At 36.3% G+C, this 26,464-nt stretch overlaps 1 protein-coding gene across 1 annotated transcript in view; it reads right to left on the bottom strand.

The window, feature by feature from the left end:
• Nucleotides 1–7,323: 7,323 nt before the first annotated feature.
• WNK3 (WNK lysine deficient protein kinase 3) overlaps nt 7,324–26,464 on the bottom strand; it is a 146,310-nt gene continuing 127,169 nt past the window's right edge. The window contains exons 22-23 of the mRNA XM_012663979.1: nt 11,625–11,827; nt 7,324–7,736 (exon numbers count right to left, since the gene is read on the bottom strand). Coding sequence (XP_012519433.1) covers nt 7,407–7,736; nt 11,625–11,827 — 533 coding nt within the window. The 3' untranslated portion in view covers nt 7,324–7,406. The remainder of the gene's footprint in view (nt 7,737–11,624; nt 11,828–26,464) is intronic.

Here is a 26,464-nt window from a genome sequence, read left to right as displayed (position 1 = left end):
CCCAAGGTCTTGCTCCTACCTGGACCTTTTGCTATAGTTCTTCACTCCTGTCTTAAGCTCCTGTAGTAAGACCCACCTCCTTCTTTCCCCTGCCCCCCCTAACTACTTTAGCTTCTTTCAAACTCTTTAGTCACAGATGTAATTCTGTTATCTCCCTTTACCTAGTGGTGCTCATTAATGCTGGCACATTTTAAATGGGTTGTATGTTGGTCTTATCCCCCAACTTAACCACCTTTCACATCCGAACCTCACTTTAATACATCATCTTGCACCTTTTGGGCCAATGGCCAATTTCTCCCACTAATATGCCTTATGTTTACCCACAGGTTTGGTTCAGTTTTGTCACCTCTCTGTTTTCTCCTCTTTTAAAATAGTGATCTGTAAGGTCCCTTGAGTAGTCATTATTTGAGCAAACCTACTATGATACTAGGCCCAGTGCTATGCCCTTTAAATGCTTTTTCATTCAGTCTTGAAACAACCCCACTGAGGCAATTATCTTTTTACAGATAAGGAAATTGAAGCTGAAAAGTTAAGCAATTTTCCCAAGTTCACAAAATAGAATTCAAATCCAGGTCTGCTGTACTCGAAAAGGTATCTGTATTAACTGTAATAAGAAGCAGGGGCCCATTTCCAAACCAATTTGATGTCCCAAGTGCAAGTGTAGTGTGAAAATCACCAGTGATAGCTAGTAGGCACAATTAGCAAATTAGGGACAGGGGTAGCTTCCTACACATATCTCATTTAATACAACCATTTCATTTTACAATTAAGAAAATGGAGGTTTGAGAGGTCTGTGAACCAAAATATCTATGCTTGTTCCACTGTGTACCTATTGCCTCCCTTTAGGGATCACCTAAGATAGAATGACTCAAAGTCATTGGGCTAATAAATCAAAATAATTGATTTTTTTTTTTTGAGACAGAGTCTTACTCTGTCGCCTGGGCTAGAGTGCTGTGACATCAGCCTAGCTCACAGCAACCTCCAACTCCAGGGCTCAAGCAATCCTTCTGCCTCAGCCTCCCGAGTAGCTGGGACTACAGGCATGCACCACCTTGCCTGGCTAATTTTTTCTATACATTTTTAGTTGTCCAGCTAATTTCTCACTATTTTTAGTAGAGATTGGGTCTTGCCCTTGCTCAGGCTGGTCTTGAACTCCTGAGCTCAAATGATCCTCCTGCCTCGGCCTCCCACAGTGCTAGGATTATAGGTGTGAGCCACCACACCTGGCCAAAATAATAGATTTTTAGAAACACTTTTAAAATCCTCATTTAATCGTGAATATTTATGATAGGCTTATTACTCTTCCTCCAGGGTTCTTCTTTGCATAAACATAAGCATGTTTCTTCTACCTAAATTATCAAATGATCCAGTTTGACAGTTGCCCAAGTCATGGTAGACTGGTAAATGAGAGGTGTGGTAGGGAGATTCCCAAATGCATGTTTGTCTAAAAATGGACCATAAACACTATCAGTACAAAAGGAAATAACTTTCTTTTTTTTAATTGCAAGGAGAAATAAGGAAATACTCTTTAGTAAGTTTGTGCACAGGGTACACTTTGAATCTTTGCTTGTACCATAAACACATATTTCTACTTCTGAAATTATGAAACAAGCACTGGATACGACTTCATGAAAGACATGTAAAAAATATACATATGAATCCTAATAATTAGATAAAAACCTCTTCTAAATGTATTTGAATCATTATGCACACAGTACATCTGAGAGTCAGTGTGGCCTAAGGTTTTTCCCATGAGATGTGGAGTCAGACAGACCTGAGTTTGGATCCAGGCTTCACCACTTACTAGCTATGTGACCCTGGTAAATTTTTTAATCTCTCTAACCCTCAAAATTCCTCTGTAACAGACCTATCTTATAAGATTGTGCGAATTAAAAATATCACAGGTAAAAACCTAGCTAACAGTGGGTATTCAGTAAATGATAGTGACTGTTGTAATTATGGCTCATTTATAAGTGTACAGCACCTACTAGGCTTTCCACCCTAACCAATTCAAAATTTGCTGGACTGTAAATCAGGAGATAACACATAGTTTGGTTAGTTTAGGCCAGCATAATCTATAGGATTAAATTTTCTTAATCTGCTAAATTACATTTGGTAAATGAAGAACCAGTTTAAACCAGATGATTGCAGTGACTATGACAGCATTTTAATAAAATAACATACTCATTTAACACAGCCTTTATTTTCTGTTTCAAAACAAAGTTTCCAAGAAACAAAACAAAATACTTACAATGGTTGAGTACAAATGGAAATAAAAATCACAGTTTCAAAGAAGCAAAATTAGTCAACTGCTGAAAGGCAGATCACTTGGTTTACAAAAAAAAAAAAAGAAGAAAAAGAAAAAGAATGTCAAAAAAGATTAAAATTAAGTTTAACAACATTCTATATAATGCTACATTCCCCAATTAAGAAGGGAGAGTTCACATATACAACTAAATGTTAAGTGTAGAGAAGTGGCTGAAATTCTGCATACTTCATAGTAAATTATGCAAGAAAGTTTATTAATTGCATAAACTTCCTGAGTGGCTTCCATGCTACTCTAGGTCTACATGCTTAATATTCATATCAAACAAATTACTGCTTTAGGTGATTGAGCATGACAGACCTTGACCAACTGCACTTTCCGATTAATCACTGTATCCGCTGAGGGTATGTTCTGTACCACAAACCTCAACCTCAAATCTTAAGCAACAGTGGAAAAGAAATGCAACTTAAAAAAAAACAAAAAAAACTACAGGATGACAAGCACGCATTTAGGAGTTCATTTTACACTGGCACATTTTTTTTTCTCAGAGCCCAGTTTCTCTCTTCCCTTCTTGCTTGACTTTTAGCGCCTTTTTGCTTGAGTTTTTTTTTTTTTAATTAAAAGAAAACTTTCCAGAATGGGAGCTCTTGGTTTGTATACTCTTCCAGCTGTCTCAGTTGAAAATAACTTTAGTGTAACCTGGTTACTATCCCAGACTCCTTCCTATGTTGGCTGTCAAGATCCCTGACCAATGTTTGTGTTCATCCTTCACATACAAAGACTATTTCCAGGGTGACCTTGAAAGCATTTGGCTCCATAGAAATTTCATACTAATCTCACTTCAAAGGATTTTACCAAGTTTGAGTGTCACCATTTTACAATCTGGATTGTTTTTTTCAAAAAAATTTCAATCCTAGAAATAACACTTATCAAATCAAAGGCCTTTTCTACATGCCCCCCCTTTCTGGTTCCTCTTCTAAATGAAGTGGGGGAAAACATGTCCTCAATAAACCACAGATTCAAAAAAAAAAATCTATTCTAGAAAATGGCCTGTATACCACCTCAAATAGCTCAAGTTTTTCTGAACCAGAGATGAAGTAACTGAATCCCAAAGTGACAGCAAATATACCTCAGGAAGGTACTTATGCATGATGACTGAAATACAGTATTTATGAATATTAAATATGCTGTAGTATTACACAGTAAACATGTGAAACAAGGAACTTCTGGTTACAAACATCTGCTGAGTTTTCATGGGGAAAAAGGGAATGAATCATTTTCATCAGAAAAAACAGCAAAGAAGAAAGTCAATGCCTCCATAAACTTTAAAGATTAGATAAACAGTTATATAAAGCCCTTGCCATCAACTACAATTCAACTAAATGCATTTGGCCATTTTAAGGTAACAAAATATCACTACAAATACCTAGCAGTATGCTAATATGTTGAATGACAGGCCATTGCTGAAGGATTTGTCAAATATTTTACTGTGGTAGTTAAAGCAATTTCAACCATAGCCCTTTAGGCACACAGATGAGAAATGCATCTCTATTAAAAATGCAAAATTATAGGCACTGGACTGTCTGATTCAGGTACTTTCTTACCATTTGTTTATTTTACAACTAACTGCTGCAACTAAGTCCTATATTGCCACCAGTTGGATTTATTTCTCTGCTCCCCATCCCTAAATCCCCAAAGCTTATTTCACAGAGGCACATGGCTCTAATCACTTAAACACAGATTGGTGGCAGAGTGATGGTCCCTCTCATCTGAAACTCATGGTTAACACTGGGACAAAGAGGCAGGCCAGATTTATAATCTGAAAGAATACTGAGAATCAAGGCAAAAAAGCAAGTTTCACAGGCAGTGTTTACTTCTGCACCCAAAACAGCACTGAAAACGAGGTAGATAAACAAAAGTAATTGGACTGGAATTAAACCTGGGGTTCTAAAATGATACATCCCATCATACTGTACATAACACTCCACACTCAATCAAAAAATCACAGCAGAAAAGTGCCTTTTAAACTTTCACAGATAATTTTGCTGTCAAACCATTAGAATTCATGCTTGATATAAAACTGGCAAGGAAAGGATGAAAAACAGAATGGATATTTGTTATATTACAGCAAATTACCTTAAATAGAGATTCAAGACTGCTACAAATATACATAGGGTTATTTTCATTAGATTTACACCAATACTGGTTTCATATTCTTATGATGTTACACCCAACTTCACAGACATAGCAGCAGGTACTTCATGATGAAATGCTCACATTGCCACATATGGAGATACAGTACTATTCATCAGACTTGCACTTTGAGAAGTAAACATGGTGGCTGGACATACAGACTATCCCCCAAATAAACTTTACAAGCAGGATGGTTAAATACAACCTTTTTCTCCTCTACAAGAAGGAAAATGAAAAGGACAGGTTTGTGTGTGTTTTGGAAATGGGTAGAAGGCCCTTTTTATATAGTAGGCTCTTTGTTAAGTAAGAAGGGAATTTCTGAGCTTTACCTTAAGAGTTAATTATTTCTGGGGAGGAAAAGTACCTTAGGCAAGGATGAAAACAGCACTATTATATGATTTAGCAAAATTATGAAATAATGCAAAACCCCTAGATAGAAAACTAGCCAATATTTACAAAGTGACTATAATCTGAATCAAACATTTAAGTAATGGGAAAAAACAATTTAAAAACCCACAGTGATGAGAATAACATTGTTTTCTTCATTTCTGCAAAACTCACTTTTTCTGTATTTTTAAACTTATACACGTTACATATACATAATGTATACATAACATATATGTTAACCCAGCTACTGCAGTCAGCATGGAGACAGCAGTACACTATTCACCATCTTCAAACTTTAGAAGACTACTTTTCTTTCCAGCAAAAACCTGAAAAGATTGTAAATATTACAAGGCACTGCAAAAGTCTGCAGGCAAACAAGAATGATGAATTACATGTAAAACAGAGGTGATAGCAAAATGCAGGACATATGATATAGAGCAGCCATTCATAAATGTAATTGTACATGTTGTCCATGGAGCTTTTTTCATCCTGGGGTACACTGTTTAAAAAGATTGTGACTAGAGAAGAAGGGGTCTTAAAACCTGCAGTATTTTCACTTTATAGGTTATATGTCTCAATGTAATTACACAAAGCCAACTGTTATAATGAAACACGAGCAGTTTTAAAGAATTACGGATTTTAGGAGAATCGTTTTTGTACACACGGAAAACACTGCAATGCAAGCATTTGCATTACACTAATGTCCTAAAATCACTTCAACTTGCAAACCAATACTGAAGAAGAAATTTGAAGAATCTGTACATAAGATTTGGAAAGACTCGTCCAAAACAGAGTATGTTCTATGAAAAGAAACTGTGGATCTTAGCAACAGCAATTCTTAAAATGCTGCCCTAGATGCCCCAAATGATAGAGACAGAATCTCCATGATAGTGGGTGTGATCCTCAGGTAAGCAATATAAGACACTTTTTTTTGAAAAGGGGTACTTAATGTCACAAAGTAGACTGTGCCAAAAAAAAAAAAAGAGGAAGAAGAAGTACACCCATTAAGTTTTCCTCATTACCTGGCAAGCCCATGGGGTACAATTTTTAAGGACTATGAAAGAAAATATGTTAAAAGAAACATTAGCTGATGATTTGGAATGTTTACCGGTAGACAGAACTACTAATTAGGTAAATGTGTACCAGAAACAACCTTGAAATCTTCAGAGTGGAAGGTAAGTAGTTTGAACATATATACTTGGTAGTTGATAAATACCATTTAAGATTTCTATTTGGGTTTCACAGACTGAGCATTAGGTAACCCTGTGACCAGCCTTTCAGAGTATTATATTTAACCTTCTTAAAAACCAAAGGTGAACATTTTGACATTGCCTCCCCTCCTCCTAAAACTGGATAAAACCCAGTAAAGTGCAACTTGACAGTGATCTCTGTCAGATTCTAAAGAGGCTGCCAAACTCATCTAAGATCTAAAATCATCTAAGACACTATAGATACTAAAAAGAAACTATAACTAAAAAATGGTAATCCAAAAAAAGCTAAGGGTAACTTAAATAGTATCCTTCTAGGGTCTACTATCTCACTGCAGGGCAGTGTATACCCTACATGTCTTAGAACCCTGTAAAGCCAGTGTTTCATGTGTAAGTCTCAAAACCTACAAAACCTACTGTGTCAAGTAAATTTCACTTCAGAAGAACAGACTGGGGTGTAATTTGAATCCCCTTTGTTAGGAATACGAGGATTCCCCCCAAATGAGATGCATATCAGCTGCAATATATCCCTTGCAAAAGAATGCAAGCCAAACCAATGTCTCTCAGATGCTCAAAACCAATGTAGTGTACATGTGAGAAACAAGAATATAGCTGCTTTGAATTATTACGGAAATCCTACAGCAGCTACGGTATCTGCAGAATCAGGGAACTGTTACAGTTCTGTTTTTTCCTTACCCACCCCCCCTCACCCAAAACAAGACTTCACTCCTACTGCTGTGATGACGGAAAGAAAATCACATTAAAATAGGCTCATGTTCTGTATTGGTTGACAAAGTTATTCTAATCTTATACACCAGAACGTTTCCTGCAGCACATTACCCTGCCTTCTGTGAAAGGTAAACTGAAGATAAAGATGTGAAGAATCCCAAGACTCTGGCTGTTGGAGGGTCTCACTTCATCCACGTTTCAGGAGAATCAATCTAAATTTTTACACATTTTAAAGAAAAGTATCATCCAGCTGCAGACAGCAGCAGTTAAAAAAAAGGCGGGGGCTTCTCAGCAACACATGGAAAGTGTCCTGGAAATGGTAATGCTCAAGCAGAGCTTATTAAAGCATTCTGAATGGCATTTTTTAAAAATCAAGTATCAAAGAGGATAGGATTCAAAGTGAAAAAACATTTCTGTGTGCAGTGTTCTATGTGTAAACTGCACATTTCTACAGAATGATGAGCTGTACCAAATACCACATTGAAACAACAAAAATTACAGTCTAAGGTAAACTCGAATGAGGGAAAATATGGCAGAACCCAAGAAGAAGAAACTTTAATGTCTTAGGTGTCCTGAAAATAATTCTGAAAAAATTCTCCCTTTTCTTCATCATCTACTCTGATTCATTTGGGACCAGGAGGGATTGTGGCTGGATTCTGCACTGGTGAAGTTGGAAATGCCTGCAAACTCATCCCCGGCTGGAATGGTCCCCCAGATTGGGTAGGAATTACTACAGACTGTTGTGTTGTTCCTGAAATTCCTACCCACTGTACTGGATACCCTGTCCCCCCCACAGCATTATACTGACAAACATGGGGCATTCCATATGATGATAATGGCCCAGGAAATGAAGGGAGTGAGAGTCCTTGTGGTAAGGAAGTTGGGACAGCTCCACGGATTTGGGACAGAGAAGAAATCCATGTTGATGTGTAGCCCATAGTAGATGAAGTATTCTAACAAAAACAAAAATAAAAACAAAAGATCAGTTTATTTGGTATATGCTTTTACCAGTCTATATTCCTTCCTATTCTTTTTGGCTTACTATTCCCATTATGCGTAGCTACCAGTTTTGGAGTACCTTTTTGTGTGCTAAGCATGGTTATATACCTTATTTCATTTCATCTTCATAACTGCCCTGCCTTGCAGGGTAGGCATTTTTCAGATGAGGAAACAGAAGCTCAAAATTGGTAACTCACCCAATACTCCTAAGCAAGTTAATAGTGAGGTGGGGATTTGAACACAGTTCTAGCTAATTCCAAAGCCTATACTAAATCCCTATTCACATTTTTAGTCCCTCCTTTCCTATGCTAGCACTACACTTCTATTTTTATTTCCTTCTGTCAGCATTCTCTCATACAGTGCTATAGACAAGAATAGCCATCTTAGTACATAATTCTTTGGAAACAAAGGAGCATGATTTAGTGTGGTATAGGGGAAAGAACATGGCATATAGCAGGTGCTCAATAAATGTCCCCTTTGTACCCCCTTCTATTCACTATCTTAAAGTCTCACATTTATGTTATTTTCTTGGAAATTTAAACTCAAGATGAGATAATTATGTTTTTGGCAGTATTGAGAAAATATATTCCTGCCTGACTCTTCTTATCATATTGTATTATAATTATTCATATGTATAGAGATTACTGAAATCTTATGTGCATGGGAATAAGAAGTCCAATGAGAGTAATCCTCGTTTAAAGGAGAGCTTGGAGGCAGCAGAAATGGCTCGGTTGGGAGAGCATTAGAATAAAGGAGAGCTTGGTGTCAATCCCAAATGCTTAGTTCTTCTAAATTGACTTCTCAAGCTAAAACTAAACTTTCAAATACACTTAGCTAAAAACTAAACTTTAAAGTTTCAACTAATCTTTAGTTAAAAATTTTCAACTTAGGGTAAAGGTTTTTAGTTTGACTGAAGAATGAATGATAATATCTCTTGAGGTAAAAAAACATTTATTTAAAATTCAGCAATCCCTTCTTCATATCAGTGTTTTCTTTCTGTTAAAGTAAAATTAAATGTAATATTTCTGATTCAAAATAGCACATAGAGTATGATAGCATTTTAATAAAGTTATTTCCATGCATACATAGAAAGCTATCTGAAATCATGTTTACCTAAAGTTAATGAAAATTATTTCTGGGTGGTAGGATTTGAAGGTGGTATTTTAAAATTTGTACTTTTCTGTATTGGTTAAATACTATAATAAACATTACCGGTTTACAAACAGTAACACAATTTTATTTTTTAAAAAAGACAAATTGGAGAGGTTATAAATCTTTTCTTGGATATTTCAAAGGCATCTCAGATTCAAAATGGCCCAAACCAAATGTGCAATCTTCCCCTACCAAAGCACACTGCCTATGCTCCCCATTTCAGGGATTCATCCACTGGAATGGTATCTAGTTATACAAGCTAGAAACCCAGCCTTGATACCTCCCATCTGCTATACATTCATTCTGTCACCAAATCGTGTCCATTTTCTCTCTCAAATATTTTTTGGAATCTGTTCACTTCTCTTCAACTCAACTTCCCTTTATCTAGACTACTGTGACTAATTCTTAATTGGTCTGCCAACATCTGTCCTTACCCCCAATAATGCTTTCCTCTTGCTTCAGTGATCTTTTCAAAAAAATATATCTGATCATGTCAACCCTAGGGCTTCAATCGCTATCCATCTTTCTTAATTTAGAGACAAAGTTCCTTATCATCACCACTTTTAACACCTTATCTACCTCCTTAGATTCATTGTGTACCAACTCGGTACTCTTTACTTCTGCCAAACTGGCGAACTTTCAGTCCCTTCATGCTCCTTTCCTCATACAGGGCTTTCCTTTGCATATGCTATTCTTTTTGCATGGAATCATATTCCCTCCTCTTTTTACCTAGTTAACACCTACTCATCTTTCAGATCTCTGCTCAATCATCACTTTCTTTTCTAAGAATATTTTTTATTTATTTTTATGTTTTTTTTACATTGCCTGTTGCCCAGGCCAGAGTGCAGGGGCATCATCATAGTTCACTACAACCTCAAACTCCTGGGTTCAAGTGATCCTCCTGCCTCAGCCTCCAGAGGATCTGGGACTACAGATGCATGCCACCATGTCTGGCTACTTTTTGTATTTTTTGTAGAGATGGGGGTCTCACTATGTTGCTCATAGTGAGCAACATAGGCTGGTCTTGAACTCCTGGCAGAGAGCTTAGTACACAGTAAAGGGCTTGGTACATAAATGTTGTGCAAACGAGTATTTCTAAGTAAGGCTACAGAACAGTAACATGGAAGAATATTAGTGCAATGGGCTGTCTACACAAAGATATAATAAACTAAACCTAAAAATACAAAAAATAGTTACTATATATAGGGTACCTACTATGTAACACCTGTAAAGGTACAGCTTTATAGGTGCTAGCTCATTTAATCCTCACGGCAATCTTGCAAGGCAGGTATTATTCCTGTTTGAAAGACATGAAAACTGAGGCACAGAGAGATCAAATGACTTATCTAAAGTCACACAGCTAGTAAATGACTAAGCTGAGATTGGAACCCAAGTCTGTTAAATGAACTTCACTACTTTTGTTCACACATCATTTTCTACTGGCCCTTCCTCCAAACATCCTCCATTACACTGCAATAAACCACCCTCAACTAGTCAACAAAAGCCTCCATTCACACAGTACTCAGAGGGTCTCCCACTGGCAATACAAATACATTTATATTTGAAATTTGCCTGTAAAGGCTTCCAATTTTTACAATGGTGATACTATCTGTGTATAAACTGATGCCAGCAGTAAGATAAATACATGGAACCCCCAAGGAGATACACTGGTTATTAGTTTGGGAAATCTAGGATTTTGAACATTTTTATTCAATATTAATAATAAATGTACTATTGGACTTTACCAAACTATATTCAATCACTATATATGTACACACATGTATGTACACAAACATGACACACATACATAGAGATACAGCTCTTTCAATTATGAGGGTTAAGATTCTAAGCCCTGATTCACATTTTAATTGGTTCACTCATTTTGAAAAAATGTCACTTACTTTAAAAATTAAAACACAGAAAAGTACAAAATGAAATAAGGCCCAAATTCCACCATCCAGCATATTTTTTGTGGCTTTTCATATTTGTCTATGCATATAAACATATCTAATATATAAAATTTTGCATAAATTATATTATGTATGCTGTTTCATAAACCTGCCTTCTTCCCACTCTAGAATGCATTGTGGACATGTTTCTACATTTCAATTGCCACATGCAATAACTAAGCATCTTGTACATAAACTTAAGATACCTCTTATAATATTCTAGCTTAAAGAGCTTTAAAATTCTTTTTCATACTGAACAAATTAGATAACTTATTGGCTGTAACAATACCAATGTACAACATAGGATAGCTTTTCCTCAAAACCCAAACTCTTCTTGCACCACAGGATTGAATTAACCCTCACTCCAGATGCTTTCTTCTTTGATATTTGATGTATTTTTTTTTTTTAAAGCTAGAATAGTCTAAAACAGGGTAAGCAAACTATGGTCTGCCACCTCTTTTTGTAAGTCAAGTTTTATGGAACAAAGCCACACCATTTGTTTACATATCGTCTATGGCTGCTTTTGCACTACAATGGATTTGAGTAGTTGTAATCCTATGTCTTGAAAAGCCTAAAATATTTATTAACTGGTCCCTTCCTAGAAAAAGTTTACTGACCCCAGGTCTAAAAGATAATCTGCTGAAAGACATAATGAATCTAGACAAAGATAAAAGTCCCTATGTTATCAAGTCACACCACTTTCTCACAGTTTTATGGCTTTAGTTCTCATAAACAACTTACTTCATATACTTTGTTCCAGTTTTCTGTCTCTAATTTGTGTTGACTCTGTTTAAGTTGGTTTAAACTTGGCTTAATAAGAGAATTTCCTACTGCTTCCTTTGTCCAGTCATCCACCAGCTTGTGTAAATCATCTGTGAACATCCCTTTTTTAGTGGCTGGAGATTGCTGGCATGCTGTTGCATTACTCTCCACGCACAGTGGATCTATAAGAAAAAACAGGGAAACCATGAAAAGGAATTATAACTGATAAATCGATAACTCTTCTTTGGCCAACAATGCAGTTAACAGAACCACACATGGGATACAGATTAGGGTGACCAGACATTCTAGTTTACCTGGGATATTCCTGGTTTAAAGCTGGTGTCCTGGAGTTACTCACACACAGTATTCCCTTTTAATCTCAAAAGTTTCCTCTTATTGGGACAGCAAATTATATGGTTACCTTAGGTATAAATCAAGTATAATAAGTAGGATCTCCCAAAATTAGTATAAACTCTAATTTTTTCATCAGCTTCCTTAGATGCTTAGAAGCGTTAAAAAAAGAATCACAGAACGTTAATAAAGGAAAGAACCTTAGTGGTCTAGTGCAAACCACTTGTTTTATAATGGGAAAATGACGCCCAGAAAAAGTAAATTGCCATGCCCAGGTTCTTACAACTAGTTACAGACCTGAAACTCTACAGTCTAGACAAAGACTCTCTCTCTCTCTTCAATATTATTATACTTACTTTCAACAAGCTTCAGAAAACTAGAACCTCATTTTATTCTTTAACCAATATTTCTGTTTATGATTTTAAAAAAGAATGTGTATCTATAATAATGGAAATGAGGATGCAGATGATTTGATGAGCCTCGTGAGTTCTGGAGCATAAAATGTTCAAATAAATTAATCGATTACACAGGACTCTTATTAGTGCAAAGTTTCCTAATCTGAACATCACACCAAGTTTTTAAATGATAATTTAGTGGGCCGGGCACGGTGGCTCACGCCTGTAATCCTAGCTCTCTGGAGGCCGAGGAGGGCGGATTGTTTGAGCTCAGGAGTTCGAAACCAGCCTGAGCAAGAGCGAGACCCCGTCTCTACTAAAATTAGAAAGAAATTAATTGGACAACTAAAAATATATAGAAAAAATTAGCCGGGCATGGTGGCGCATGCCTGTAGTCCCAGCTACTCGGGAGGCTGAGGCAGGAGGATCGCTTGAGCCCAGGCGTTTGAGGTTGCTGTGAGCTAGGGTGACGCCACGGCACTCTAGCCCGGGCAACACAGTGAGACTCTGTCTCAAAAAAAAAAAATAAAAATAATAAAATAATGATAATTTAGTACTATTATTCATGCTTATGAAATCATTCTCATAGAAAATATTCACAGGGTTCTAATTCCTCTGATTGAATTATAAGCCAAAAACTTACACTGTAGGTCTAAAATCAATTTTAAATATAGTTGTGACATTTAAGCACAATAATATTTCCAGGGATTTGATTGAACAAATACGTGAAACTTTCTTGTACATTTGTTATGGTACTTTTTTTTAATCCTGAAAAAATATGGAAAATTCAAAAGATAATACTAGAATCCTCCATATTAACATTTTCAAAGTACTTTTCTTTATCTTCTTTGAAACTTAAAACAGGCCTGTAATACAGGGACAGCAAATATAATTGTATTTTATAGACAGTGAAACTGGGACCCAGAAGGTAAACAACTGGGGTTATATGCTAGGGCTAGAACCCAGGTATGCTGATTGTCAAGTCAGTGTGCTTTCCATTATACCATGCCAACTGATGTAATAAACTAGGAAATGGTTTAAAGCTGTTGTTCTGGAGTAATCTTGGATGAAGACATTACTTAATAAGGAGGAACATGATAATCTCATGACTGCTTATGCATAGTCTGTGATTCTCTATGAACCCTGCACTACTGAAAGCTTAGATTCAAGGAGATTAAATATTAAATAAAAACATTAGTGAAAATTGCTTAAGAAGAGTTTAATGAGGGCCGGATGTGGTGGCTCACACTTATAATCCCAGCATTTTGGGAGGCCAAGGTGGGAGGACCACTTGAGGCCAGGAATTCAAGACCAGCCTGGGCAACACAGTGAGACCCCAATCTCTACAAAAAATTTTTAAAAACTAGCTGGGCATGGTGGCATGTGCCTGTAGTCACAGCTACTCAGGAAGCTGAGACAGGAGGATTGCTTGAGCCCAGGCGTTCAATGTTATACTGAGCTATGATCAGGCCACACTGCACTCTAGCCTAGGTGACAGAGTAGGACTCTGTCTCATAAAAAAAAAAAAAGAGTTTAATGAATTAATCAGAACATTCACATATATAAGAGTTTTACAACAATGTTTATTACTAATTTGAGGCAACCATGATGTATTAAAATGACATACCAACCTTGTTGCAATTCCTATTTTTCTAAGACTTAAAATCCTAAGACACACAAGTCAGCCTATAATACAAATATTTTTTCTTGTTATCTCTTTGCACATTCATCTAATTCTCTGTCTACTCCAGGGAGGGAATAAATAGCACAATAAAGTTGGGGAAGACTTAAGAGCTGAAGCCTTTACAGATTGTGTTTTTGCCCTGGAAGAATGTCAGCAGGTAGTATTAAAAGGAGAAGATAGTCAGAAACATAAACATATTAGTGCTAGCAGTTTTGCCCACCCAACTTCTCTTTGGAATATTTTTGTGCTCAATCCCTTCTACTTCTAAAAAATTTGTTGCAGAGAGGTAAGTATAAATGTCATTCATTTAAGAACATTTCTACACTAAGGGAAAATACAAAGTTAGGACTCTTGTGCACAAATCTGGTGGAACAAGTTATCTTGAATACTCAATGGCAGTCAGTGATGACTGCTGTACTACTGGTACAACAGCTGACAAATGGAGGAAAAATTAATTAACAAACCAAAACAACTATTTAAATGAAACAGAGGCTGGGGCAATTCCACTCCTAAGCAGGCAACAGAAAGATCTACACACACACACATGCACACACACACACATACATACATACCCCCAAAGTTACCAAGAACAATGTGCTATATATGAGAAGGGAAAAAATGCTATTTGAATGTTATTCAGTGCTTAACTATGCTTTGTATATGGTAGGGATCATTTATTTACTGATTTTTATATAAAAGTTACTCATATCACTGTAAAAGATCACTTAATTTAAAGTTTACAAACCAGAAAGTGCCTGATCAATGCACATTAAAATAAGTACTTGGCAAATGTGGTTTTATAACAGGTAGTAGTAACATTACTTATTAACTTCAAAGGTATTCTTTAATATTCATTTCTTATTTATGGAATGAATAAAACCAGAGTTTAGTCCTTGGTGCTCTTTTTTGTTCTTTCCCCCCAAAGTGATGCCTATATTCAGATAGTTTCAGTGATCACCCCACCGCAAATGTTTCCATCTCATCTCAAACCTTGATTTCTCTCTTCAATCCCAATTTTACAACTAACTCCAAATGTGCTTTTCTACTTGGATGTTAATAAATCATTCAATTCAATACATCCATGGTCCTGGCATGACAGTTTGCCTAAATGTCATATTTCTGTTAAAGATACAATATTTTCTCCAAACCACCCAGACTCAGATCCTTTGGATCTCCCCACAAACACAACCATATCCAGTACATCACTACATCAGGGCAATTCATCCTGTATGGTGTCTTTTGTCCATTTTCATTTCTAAAATTCTCTAAGCTCTTAATCATCTCTCATGCATGGACCACTGTGATTGTAATGATCTAAATGGACTAACTCCCTGGCTCTAACCAATATATTCTTCACACTGCCACCAGATTGGTATCAGTTAAATGCTGTTTCAGTATTTCCCTCCTCTACATACATATATACATACATACATAATTCCTTAATGCTAACAATAGTAGAGCTTCAACTTGTTTAGGTGGCAAAGTCCTTGGAAATCATTATTGTCTTTGCAGAACAAATACATTATTTTATTATCCTTAAGCAAACGTATCTCACTTATTGAGCTTAAAAATATAATTGTGTGTTAGATCAGATACATTATTTTACACTAAACACTAGCATAACAAGCTGTGGCAGCTGCCGAAGTTTATTTCTCTTAAAAGTATGGAAGGAGCCAGGCATGGTGGCACACGACTGTAGTCCAGCTACTTGGGAGGCTGAGGCAGGAGGATCACATGAGCCCAGGAGTTCGAGGCTGCAGCCTGGGCAACATAACAAGACCTCATTTCAAAAAAAAAAAAGGAAAAAAGAAAAAGCATAGAAAAAAACTTTCTAGCGTTTCCTCCATTTCACCCAACTGTTATATTGTCTGTCTCCCAAATAAATCTTGCATTTTACCATTTGCATGCCTTAATATCAGGCAATTGACAATACTCTTTCCCCGCCACTTAATCTATTTTAATCCTGCCCACTTACCCTTCAATACCAACTCAAATCCTAACTCGTGCATGAAGTATTCTCAGACCACTATCATCATTCATTCCTTTCAACCCACTACGGACACAGTTTATGGTATTAGAAACAATGCAGTATAATAGTTAAGAGCCAAGACTTTGGAGTCAGACAGATTTGGATTCTCTCACTTATTAACTGAGATCCTAGGGAAGTTGCTAAACCTCACTAACTTCAGTCTCCTCACCTATAAAAGACAAACACTAATATTTACCTACCTTTCAGAATTGTTTTGAGGATTAAGACAATGTACGTAATATGATTATGTTTTGGGATCTCCAAGACCACCCACACATTCAGTGATTTGCTAGAAGGTCTCAACATATAGTTGTATTCATGGCCAAGGTTTATTACAGTGAAAGAATACACAACAGGATCAGCAAAGGAAAAAGACAGGAGTCTAGAGAAATTCATGCACATACTTTTTTATGCACTCTCCCTATTATGAGGGGGCTTAGTTGAGTATGCTCATTTCTGCAGCAACAAAAAAAAATGCAGCAACAGGTATATGAGTTTCTGGCCTGGGAAGACCTTTAGAGATTTGGTGTCCAAGGTTTTCATTGGGGGCTGGTCCTAGAGGCACATAACAAAATTCCAGACTCTCAGAAGGAAAGCAGGTGTTCAGCATAAATCACATTATTTGTACCAACAAACTAGGCAAAGTGAACTATTCACCAGTTAGGGAACAGAGGGACACCAAGTTCCCACATACCAGCCAAGTGCCAACCTTGCAAGCAGGCCTTTCTAAAGATAGCAGTGGTCTCATGCCTGTTAACTTTATTCTGTACAATCTAGCACTGTGCTCACATTATAAGATAATTACACACATGCATTGTGGATACCATTACATTGCAATACCACTCATCAGCTCACATTTCCCACAAACCAGGTATAGTTGTGGGCAGGGAAGGATGAATGTGGATATCTCTCTCTCTGTACACACACACATACATATAATATATGTGGGTGTCAGGGCAGTGCTTCTTAAAATGTATTCTATGAAAAATGGGTTCTCTGGTAAATTTGTTTTGGGAAATGTTATACATTATTTCCTTTCTTGGAAATTCTCAATTCATATTAGCACATTAAAGGAGTTAAGAGGTTCTATGGTGAAGAAACCAGTTTTTACATGATCGAATCCCACATTTTGCATTTGACCATGCAATACTTACTAACTCCTCGCTGATAATTTATGAAATGTTGTGCTAAGGCCTACAAATGTGTCCACCAATCTTGGCCAAATGGGAAAAATATGAAATGCCAACAAGTTTTGAAAGACTGTCATTAGAGCTACAAATATGAAATCACCTGTTTCTGTGATAGGCAATAAAATAACAAAACCACTAGAAATATGTGTGGAGCACCCTATCTTTGCAAATGTGGCCCATGAGTTATAAAAAGAAAGAGAAAATGAAAATTCAGTTCCTACTTAAGAAGACATTATCATTTTTATATTAAGTCTGGTTTGGAACTGATCTAAACATTTTAATAATAAGTTAATTTAACAGAAGTACAACAGTCAGATACTCTCCTTCCTATCTACTAAATAATACTTTCTGGCTTCCAGCATAACAAAGTGAGGAGGTTAACAAATCTGCTCCCTCAAAAACAGTCATAAAATTAGATAAAATTAAAAAACAACCATTTTAGCATTCCGGAATTTGCCCAGAGGCATACAACAAAATCGGAAGCATTTATTGATGAAAATTACTGGGCCAGGTGCAGTGGCTCATGCCTGTAATCCCAGTACTTTGGGAAGCTGAGGTGGGAGGATCGCTTAAGGCCAGAAGTTCAAGGCCAGCCTGGGCAGCATAGCAAGATCCCCATCTCTTAAAAAAAAATTAAAACTTAGCTGGGCATAGTGGCACCTGCCTGTCATCCTGCTACTTGAGGGGTTGAGGAGGGAATATTGCTCAAGCCCAGGAGTTCAAGGCTGCAGCGAGGTATGATCATGCCACTGCACCCCAAACTGGGTAACAGAGCAAGACCCTGTCAGAGAGAGAGAGAGAAGAAAGAAAGAAAAGAAAGAAAAGAAAGGAAGGAAAGGAAGGGAAGGAAGGGAAGGAAGGAAGGAAGGAAGAAAGGAAGGAAAGAAGGAAAGAGAGGGGAAAAGAAAAGAGAAAAGAAAAGAAAAGAAAAGAAAAGAAAAGAAAAGAAAAGAAAAGAAAAGAAAAGAAAAGAAAAAAAAAGAAAAAAGAAAAGAAAAGAAAAGAAAACTACTGAACTTTAGGTAAGAACCATGCAATCTGCGGTGTTTTGCACAGGGCTGTTCCCATCACCCCCACCCAGCTCTGTTGCCCAACAACTCTACTGAAGTAGGGCAGGCTAAGGAAACAATAAGTTTTGTTGCTGCTGCTGCTACCATAAAGGAATCGCTTTATTTGGAACTTTAGAAGCAGGAATTCCACCAGCCTGAGGTTAACAGGGAGCTCTAGGAAGTAAGACAGCCATAGGAAGCTTGATAAATTCTCCACATGTGTTAGGTTGACTGGATGGTTCTCTGACCATAATGAAGTACAAATTAGTTAAAAAAAAAAAAAAGGATAATGAGTAAAATCTCCAAACACTTGGAAATTAAACAACACACTACCAAATAATCCATGGATCAATGAGGAAGCCTCAAGGGAAATTAGAAGACATTTGGAACTTTAAAAAATCGTTTAGGAGGTCAAAGAATCCCAGAATGGAACTCAGAATATGACAAAAGAATCTATTGCAAATGTATGAAACAACCTCATATAAGGGGATAGGGGAACAGGTGAACTATATAACTTTGGAAATGAGTGGCACCTGTAATACTAAAAGAAACTGTACATAAGCACTGTATTCTAGTTGATTAAGATGTTTCCCACTGGGGTATCAGTTAACAATTCTGAAACTACTATACTTGTATAATGAAACTGAACAATTAAGTAAATGGCAAGAGGATGGTCAGAGTCAGGTTTTTCACTGCTGGAATAAGAGGTTACAGATAAGAAGAGATGGGTAGAATGATCCATGTGGTAATGGATTAGAGGTGGAGACATCAATATGAATGCAAATTTACCTTATTATGGATACAGATGGTTACATATAGAAATAGTCATGGGGTGTGTGTGTGTGTACATATATGTAGTTCCTTATCTATCAGGCAAGAGGGCCTAGAAGCAATGATATCTCAACCACTCAGACTTTGGTTTCTTTTCTTTTCTTTTTTTTTTTTTTTTGAGACAGAGTCTCACTCTGTTGCCCTGGGTGGAGTGTAATGGTGGTATCAGAGCTCACTGCAGCCTCCAACTCATGGGCTCAAGGGATCCTCCTGGCTCAGCCTCCGCAGTAGCTGGGACTATAGGCGCACACCATGACGCCTGGCTGATTTTCGTATTTTTAGTAGAAACGGGGTCTCGCTCTTGCTCAGGCTGGTCTCGAACTCCTGAGCTCAAGCAATCCTCCCGCCTCGGCCTTCTAGAGTGAGATTTTGGTTTGTAATACAATTTTCCAATAAAAGAAATGAGGGTTCCTTATCGAAATGGCTTCTTCTCGGAAAATAAGATGATCCAGGAGCATCTTATAGTGCCAGAAAGTAAGAAAGTGTTCAAAACTAAAATTCTACAAATTATCTGACCAGTACTCCTCAAAATTGTCAAGGTCATCAAAAACAAGGAAAGGCTGAAAAACTGTTAAAGCCAAGGGGAGCCTAAGGAAACATGACCACTAAATATAATATGGTATCCTGCATGGCATTCTGGGACAGAAAAAGGATTTAAGGTGAAAACTAGGAAATCAAAAGAAGGTATGGACTTTAATAATAACGTATCAAGATTGGTTAATTAGTTGTGACAAATGTATCATACTAATGTAATACGTTAATAATGTGGGAAACTGGGTGTGGGATACATGGGAATTCACTGTACTATCTTCACAATTTTTCTGTAAATCTAAAACTGTTCCCCCAAAACAAATCTTATTTAAAAAAAAAGAAAAAACAGGAGATGTAGCTACAGAGGTGCTTACAGAAAAATTTATATTATTGAATACTTATAAAAAAAGAAAGGTCTCAAATCAATAATCTAAGCTTCTACCTCAAGAAAATAGAAAAAAATGAGCAAAATAAATATGAAGCATGTAGAAGGCATGAAATAATAAAAGATCAGAAATCAATGAAATTTAAAACAGGAAAATAATAGAGAAAAGTCAACAAAAGTAAAAACTGGATTTTTTTAAAGATCAATAAAATTGATAAACCTCTATCAAGACTGACAAAGAAAAAAAGGGAAGACACAAATTACAACACCAGAAATAAAATATGTGATATCACTACAGATTACCCAGATATTAAAAATAATGAACTCTAAACATAAAAATTCAACAATGTTGATGAAATGGAACAAGTCTCCCAAACCACAAACTACCCAAACTCATTGAACATGAAATAACGTAACTTAAATAATCCTGTAACTACTATTGAAGAATTTGCAGCTAAAAACCTCCCCCAAAAGAAATCTCTGAGCCCGGATAGTTTCATTGGGAAATTTTGCAGACATTTAAAGAAGAATTAATAGCAATTCAACACAAACTCTAGAAAATAGAAAAGGAGGGAGGAGGTAGACTTTTAAAAATGCAGAATAAGGGGCTGAATGAACTTTCTTGTCTTTGAAAACAATGAAAATATGGGCAAAACAACTAAAACCAACCATTTGAGAACTCAAACAATTATCCAAAGCCACAGAACAAAACTAAAATCGTCTATGCAAGACAAACTACTGAAACTACTGGTGTCTCTGAAATTTTAAGTTGAGGCAATTCCCATTCCCTCTTCCTCCCCAGCTAAGTGTTATGGTAGCCAAAAGCTAGCAGCACTGCAGACAATGGAGAGATCAGACTTCTTTTTGAGCTCCCTTAACGGCACCATCCCCTGTGCACAGTCAATATTATGCAGCAACCTGGAAAATTTTCGACTCTCCATGGTGGTGGGTATATGATTTCACTCAAAGCTGCACTCAGCTGGCAGTGGAGGAACATATTGGGATGGAGAGTAGGGGGCTACTTGCAGGGCAATAATTAAACAATGAGAAAGTGCTGGCAACAACTCACCTGCCTAAGGCTGTGATTTCAGTTGGAGCAAACAAGAACCTAGTCTAGAATTAAAAGGGAATTCTGGGAGAACTAGATGACTATAGGAAACCTTGAAAATCTCTGACATATCCCTGGGAATATAAAAGTCTGGCATGCCCAGGAAAGACCTGAGAAGGGAGAAGGCACCGGTCACTCACTTCTGGTTGACCTTGAGTTCCTAGGCAAGCAGGAAGCAAAAAGTTGTCTTGCCTGTCTGAAGTTTGAAGGTATGCCTTCTCACAGAGATTCCCTTGGAAAAGATATCCAAGCAAGGCATTTAATGAAATCTTCTGACCAATCACTGGGCTCACTACTAAATGGTACTGGCCCAGGTGTGAGCCTTAGGAAACCAGGCTTTTAAAAAATGGCAACAAGGCCGGGCACAGTGGTTGGTGCCTATAATCATGCCTGTAGCACTTTGGGAGGCCAAGGCCAGAGGAATGCTAGAGGCCAGGAGTTTAAAACCAGGCTGGGCAACATAGCTAGACACCATCTCTACAAAAATTTTTTAAAAATTAGATGGCCATGGTGGTGCACACCTATAGTGCCAGCTATTCAGGAGGCTGAGGCAGGAGGACCACTTGAGTCCAGGTGTGAGAGGTTGTAATGAGGTATGATTGTACCACTGCACTCCAGCCCGGGAAACAGAGTGAGACTCTATCTTTAGATAGATAGATAAAATAAAAACAAAAATTTTAAAAAATCTAGCAGGTGATTCAATGGCCATATACTACAGAGAATATTAAATTAGTCTAGGAAAATCACTAAATGAATAAGTAGCAACAAGAAAAACAACAATAACAAATAAAAAATGGCAACAACAAACCTTGAGGGCTAGAAGAATCTGTTATTAGAGTTGTTATATTATCTAAAATGTTCAATTTTCACCATAAAATTAGAGACATGCAAAGAAACAGTAAAGTATGACACATATACAGAAAAAAAGGGAGGGGGAGCCAACAAAGATATCCTGGAGAGGGCCTATATTTTGGACTTAGTAGATAAAGCCTTTAAATCAGCTATTATAAATACAGTTGACCCTTGAACAACACAGGTTTGAACTGCCAAGGTCCACTTATGTGTGGACTTTTTTCAACCAAACATGGATTGAAAATACAGTATTCTCGGGATGCAAAACCTGTGTATGTGGAGGGCCAGCTTTTCATACGTGAGTTCCTTAGAGCTGCCTGTGGGACTTGAGTATGTGTGGACTGTGGTATACACAGGGAGGTCCTGGAACCAATCCCTGCATATGCCAAGGAACAACTGTAAATTCAAGCATAAGGAAATGATGCCTAAAAAATTAAAGAAAACTGTAACAATGATGTTGCACCTAATAGAGAATAGAGGTAGAAGTTATATTTAAAAAACAAAATAGAAATTCTGGAGCTGAAAAGTATAATATCTGAAGTGAAAATTTCAACAGAGGAACCCAAAAAGATTTTGGGTTTCCTTTGGCAAAGGAAATAATCAGCCAATGAGAAAATAGATTATTAGAGAAATCCACTCTGAAGGACAGAAAGAAAAAAATGAAAATAAAAACGAACAGAGCCTCAGAGACCGGTTGGACACCATCAAGCATGACAAATATGCACAATAGGAGTTCCAAAAGTAGAAAAGAAAGACAATGGGGCAGAAGAAAATTAGAATCAATAATGGTTCCAAACTTTCAAAATTGAATGACAAGTATTAATCTACGCATTCAAGCTCAGTGAACTACAACTAGAATAAACTCACTGAGATCCATACCTAGGCACTCATAATCAATTGATGAAAGTAGAAGACATAAAGAAAATCTTGAAAGAAGATAAATAATAGGCTTATCATGTATAAAGGATCTTTAATAAAATTAACAGCTACCTTCTCATCAGAAACCAAACACACCAGAAGACAATGGATGACATTGTCAAAATGCTAAAAGAGAAAGACTGTCAAGCAAGAACCCAGCTAAAACCTCTTTCAAAAATAAAGAAGACCCACATACAACACTGCTGTAAACTCCTTGAGGGGATGACCTTCTCTTAACAGTAACGGACATCATACTCAGCAAGTAGTTGGAGATAATTATGTTTTAGGGAAATGAATAATAGTTTTTGGCAGATGAATTTTAATCTACAGAAAAAGAAAGAAGAGTGCCTTATGGGAAGTGTATAATAGAGTTACTAAACTGTGCACCATCTTTTTGAAGCCAACTGTTCAGTTGTAAGAGTTCAAAGGTGGACAAAAGCAACTCTGTACCAGAGCAGATGTGGATAAGACAAATAAGGCAATTAGATTTGGAAACAACCAGTTATAATGGCAAAATAGCCAACGTTCCAGATTTACTTTTTTGTTTACTTTTTCATTATTTCAGGGACCTAATGTGAAATATCAAAAACAAAAATTTTGCTGTGAAATTGATTTGAAAAATGGAAGATGAGAACATGCAAGAGGAACTTTACGATTTCAGTGTTCATTCTAATAACTAGTTCTTCTTGATGACTGGAATACAAAGAATACCCTAAAATTTAAATTTCCATTGAACCAATTCCATTTTTAGAATAAGGCCTTTCCTGAATATGCCATGAGTTTGATTTCTGCTTTTGTGAAGATCAGAATGTAATCTGTATTATTTTATATTATTTCCTAAAATCCTAGAAAGTCTAAATCTAAATGGTTTAGATTTCTTTCACAAAAATGATTTTATCTTTTCACATTTTCAGGTGTCTTATGGCATAAAATGGAACTTTATTAATAGACTTACTAAGCAAAATATTTTTGTTTCTTTCAATTTTGTACTTTTCATTAATTTTTCTATCAATTTTATGGTAGAAAAGGAAGCATCCATTTTCCTTAAGAGAAGAGTTTTAAATAGCTAGCTATTTTAGAGTTCCTATTATAATAGGGCTCTACTTGTAAACAATTAAAGGAATTTAACCTGGGCTAGAAGCGGAGGTATTAAGAATAACAGATACTTCTGTGGGTTGGAAGCTGTCACCGTAGTGACACACTTGAATTGGAAATCACCAAAAATTTTCTTCTTATTCCTTAGTCACCAAATAAAACACAGGCATGCTTTTTCATATCTTATGTTTTTATAAGTTGAATTATACTAGGCCCTTTAACAACCTTTGATTCAATTTAAGCTAGTTCTCTATGTCCTTGCTTTTAAAAGTATTTCATAAATGGAAAAAAATGAAAACATTTCTAATAAATGAAAACTGAAAATTCATTGCTAGTTGACCTGCCATACAAGAAATACTAAAGGGAGTCCTTCAGGATGAAATAAAAGGATGCCAGACAGTAACTCAAGTTGACATGAAGAAATAAAGCATAATGTTAAAGAGAACAACATAGGAAAATATAATATCCAGTATAAATGTACTTTGTGTTTATAACTCTTTTCTTTTCCTATCTGATTTCAAAGAATTGCATAAAGCAATGATTATAAAACTGTGTTGATGGGCTTAGAACATGTAAACATATAATGTGTATAACAATAATAGCACAAAGAAGTTGAGAGGGAATATATATATGTGCGTGTGTATATTACACACACATATCTATATTAAAGTTTTGTATACCATTGAAATTAAGTTAGTGTTAATCTAAACTAGATTGCTTTAAATTAAGAAGCTAATTATAATCCCCATGGCTACCATAAGAAAATATCTAAAAATTATAATAATAAAAGAAACAAGGGAATATATATGTTATACTAGAAAATATCTGTTTTACACAAAAGAAGGAAGGAATAAAGGAAGAAAGGAACAAAAATGTCATAAGACATATAAAAAGCAATGAGCAAAATGGCAGGTGTAAATCCTACCTTATCTATAATTACATTAAATGGAAATGGTTATAATACATTAATCAAAAGACAGAGATTAGGCCAGGCACAGTGGCTCATGTTTGTAATCCTTGCACTTTGGGATGCCAAGGCAGGAGGATTACTTGAGGCCAGGAGTTCAAGACCAGCCTGAGCAAGAGCAAGACCCCATCTGTACAAAAAATAGAAAAATTAGCCAGGCGTGGGTGCGTGTGCCTGTAGTGCCAGCTACTCAGGAGGCTGAGGCAAGAGAATCGCTTGATCCTAGGAGTTTGAGGTTGCAGGGAGCTATGATGACACCACTGCACTCTGGCCCAGGCAACAGAGTGAGACCATGTCTCAAGAAAAAAAAAAAAAAGAAAGAAAGAAAAGAAACAGAAAGAAAGAGAGAGAGACTGACAGAATAAATTAAAAACATTATCTAGCTATATTCCATAATAAACACAGTTCGGATTCAAAGAAATTAATACATTAAAAGTAAAAGGACGGAAAAAGATAAAGCAAACAAGCAGGAACCAAAAAGAAAGTTGGATTAGCTATACTAATATCAGAAATATACACTAATATCAAGATGACATAATAATTATAAACATATGTGCAACTAACAACTGAATTCCAAAATACACGAAGCTAAAATTGACAGAATTGAAGGGAGAAATTCAACAATGGCTGGAGACTTCTATAACCTACTTTCAATAATTGATAAAACTAGACAGAAGATCAACAGGGAAATAGAAGACTTGAGAACAGCCCTATAAACCAACTAGGCCTAACAATATATGGAACACTCCATACAACAACAGCAGAATACATACTTTTTTCAAGTGTACATGGAACATATTCCAGGAAGGACCATAGGCAATGAAAAAGCCTCAATAAAATCAAAAGGGTTGAAACCAAGTATGTACTCCAACACAATGGAATGAAATTAAAAACCAACAAAGGAAGGAAATTTGAAAAATTCACAAATATGTGGAAGCAAAACAACACATTCCTAAGTAACCAATAGCTTAAAGAAGATATCACCAGGGATATCAGGAATGACTGTGAGGTGAATGAAAAGGAAAACACAAATTACCAAACTTAAAGGATGCAGCTAACCAATGCTTAGAGGAAAAATTTACAGTTGTAACTGCCTAAATTAAAGATCTCAAATCAATAACACAGCCTTCCACCCCAAGAAATTAGAAAAAAAAGACCAAACTAAACCTAAAGGGTAGAAGAAAGGAAATGATAAAGATTAGAGTGGAAATAAATAAAATAGAGAATAGAAAAGCAATAAAAAAACTCTCAAAAATTGTTACTTTGGAAAGATCAACAAAATTGACAAACCTTTAACTATAAGAGAGAGAGAAGACTCAAATTACCAAAATCAAAATGAAAGAGAATGCGTTCCAGCTCTATCCAGGAGTATACAAGAGGTGCTATATCACCATTGTTTCTTAAAGCTGAATAGTACTCCATGGTATACATATA

Source organism: Propithecus coquereli, unplaced genomic scaffold (genome assembly GCF_000956105.1).
Source record: "Propithecus coquereli isolate 6110/MARCELLA unplaced genomic scaffold, Pcoq_1.0 Scaffold849, whole genome shotgun sequence".
Lineage (NCBI taxonomy): Eukaryota > Metazoa > Chordata > Mammalia > Primates > Indriidae > Propithecus > Propithecus coquereli.
The sequence above is the reverse complement of the archived record's forward strand: the minus strand, read 5'-3'. Positions and strand labels throughout refer to the sequence as shown.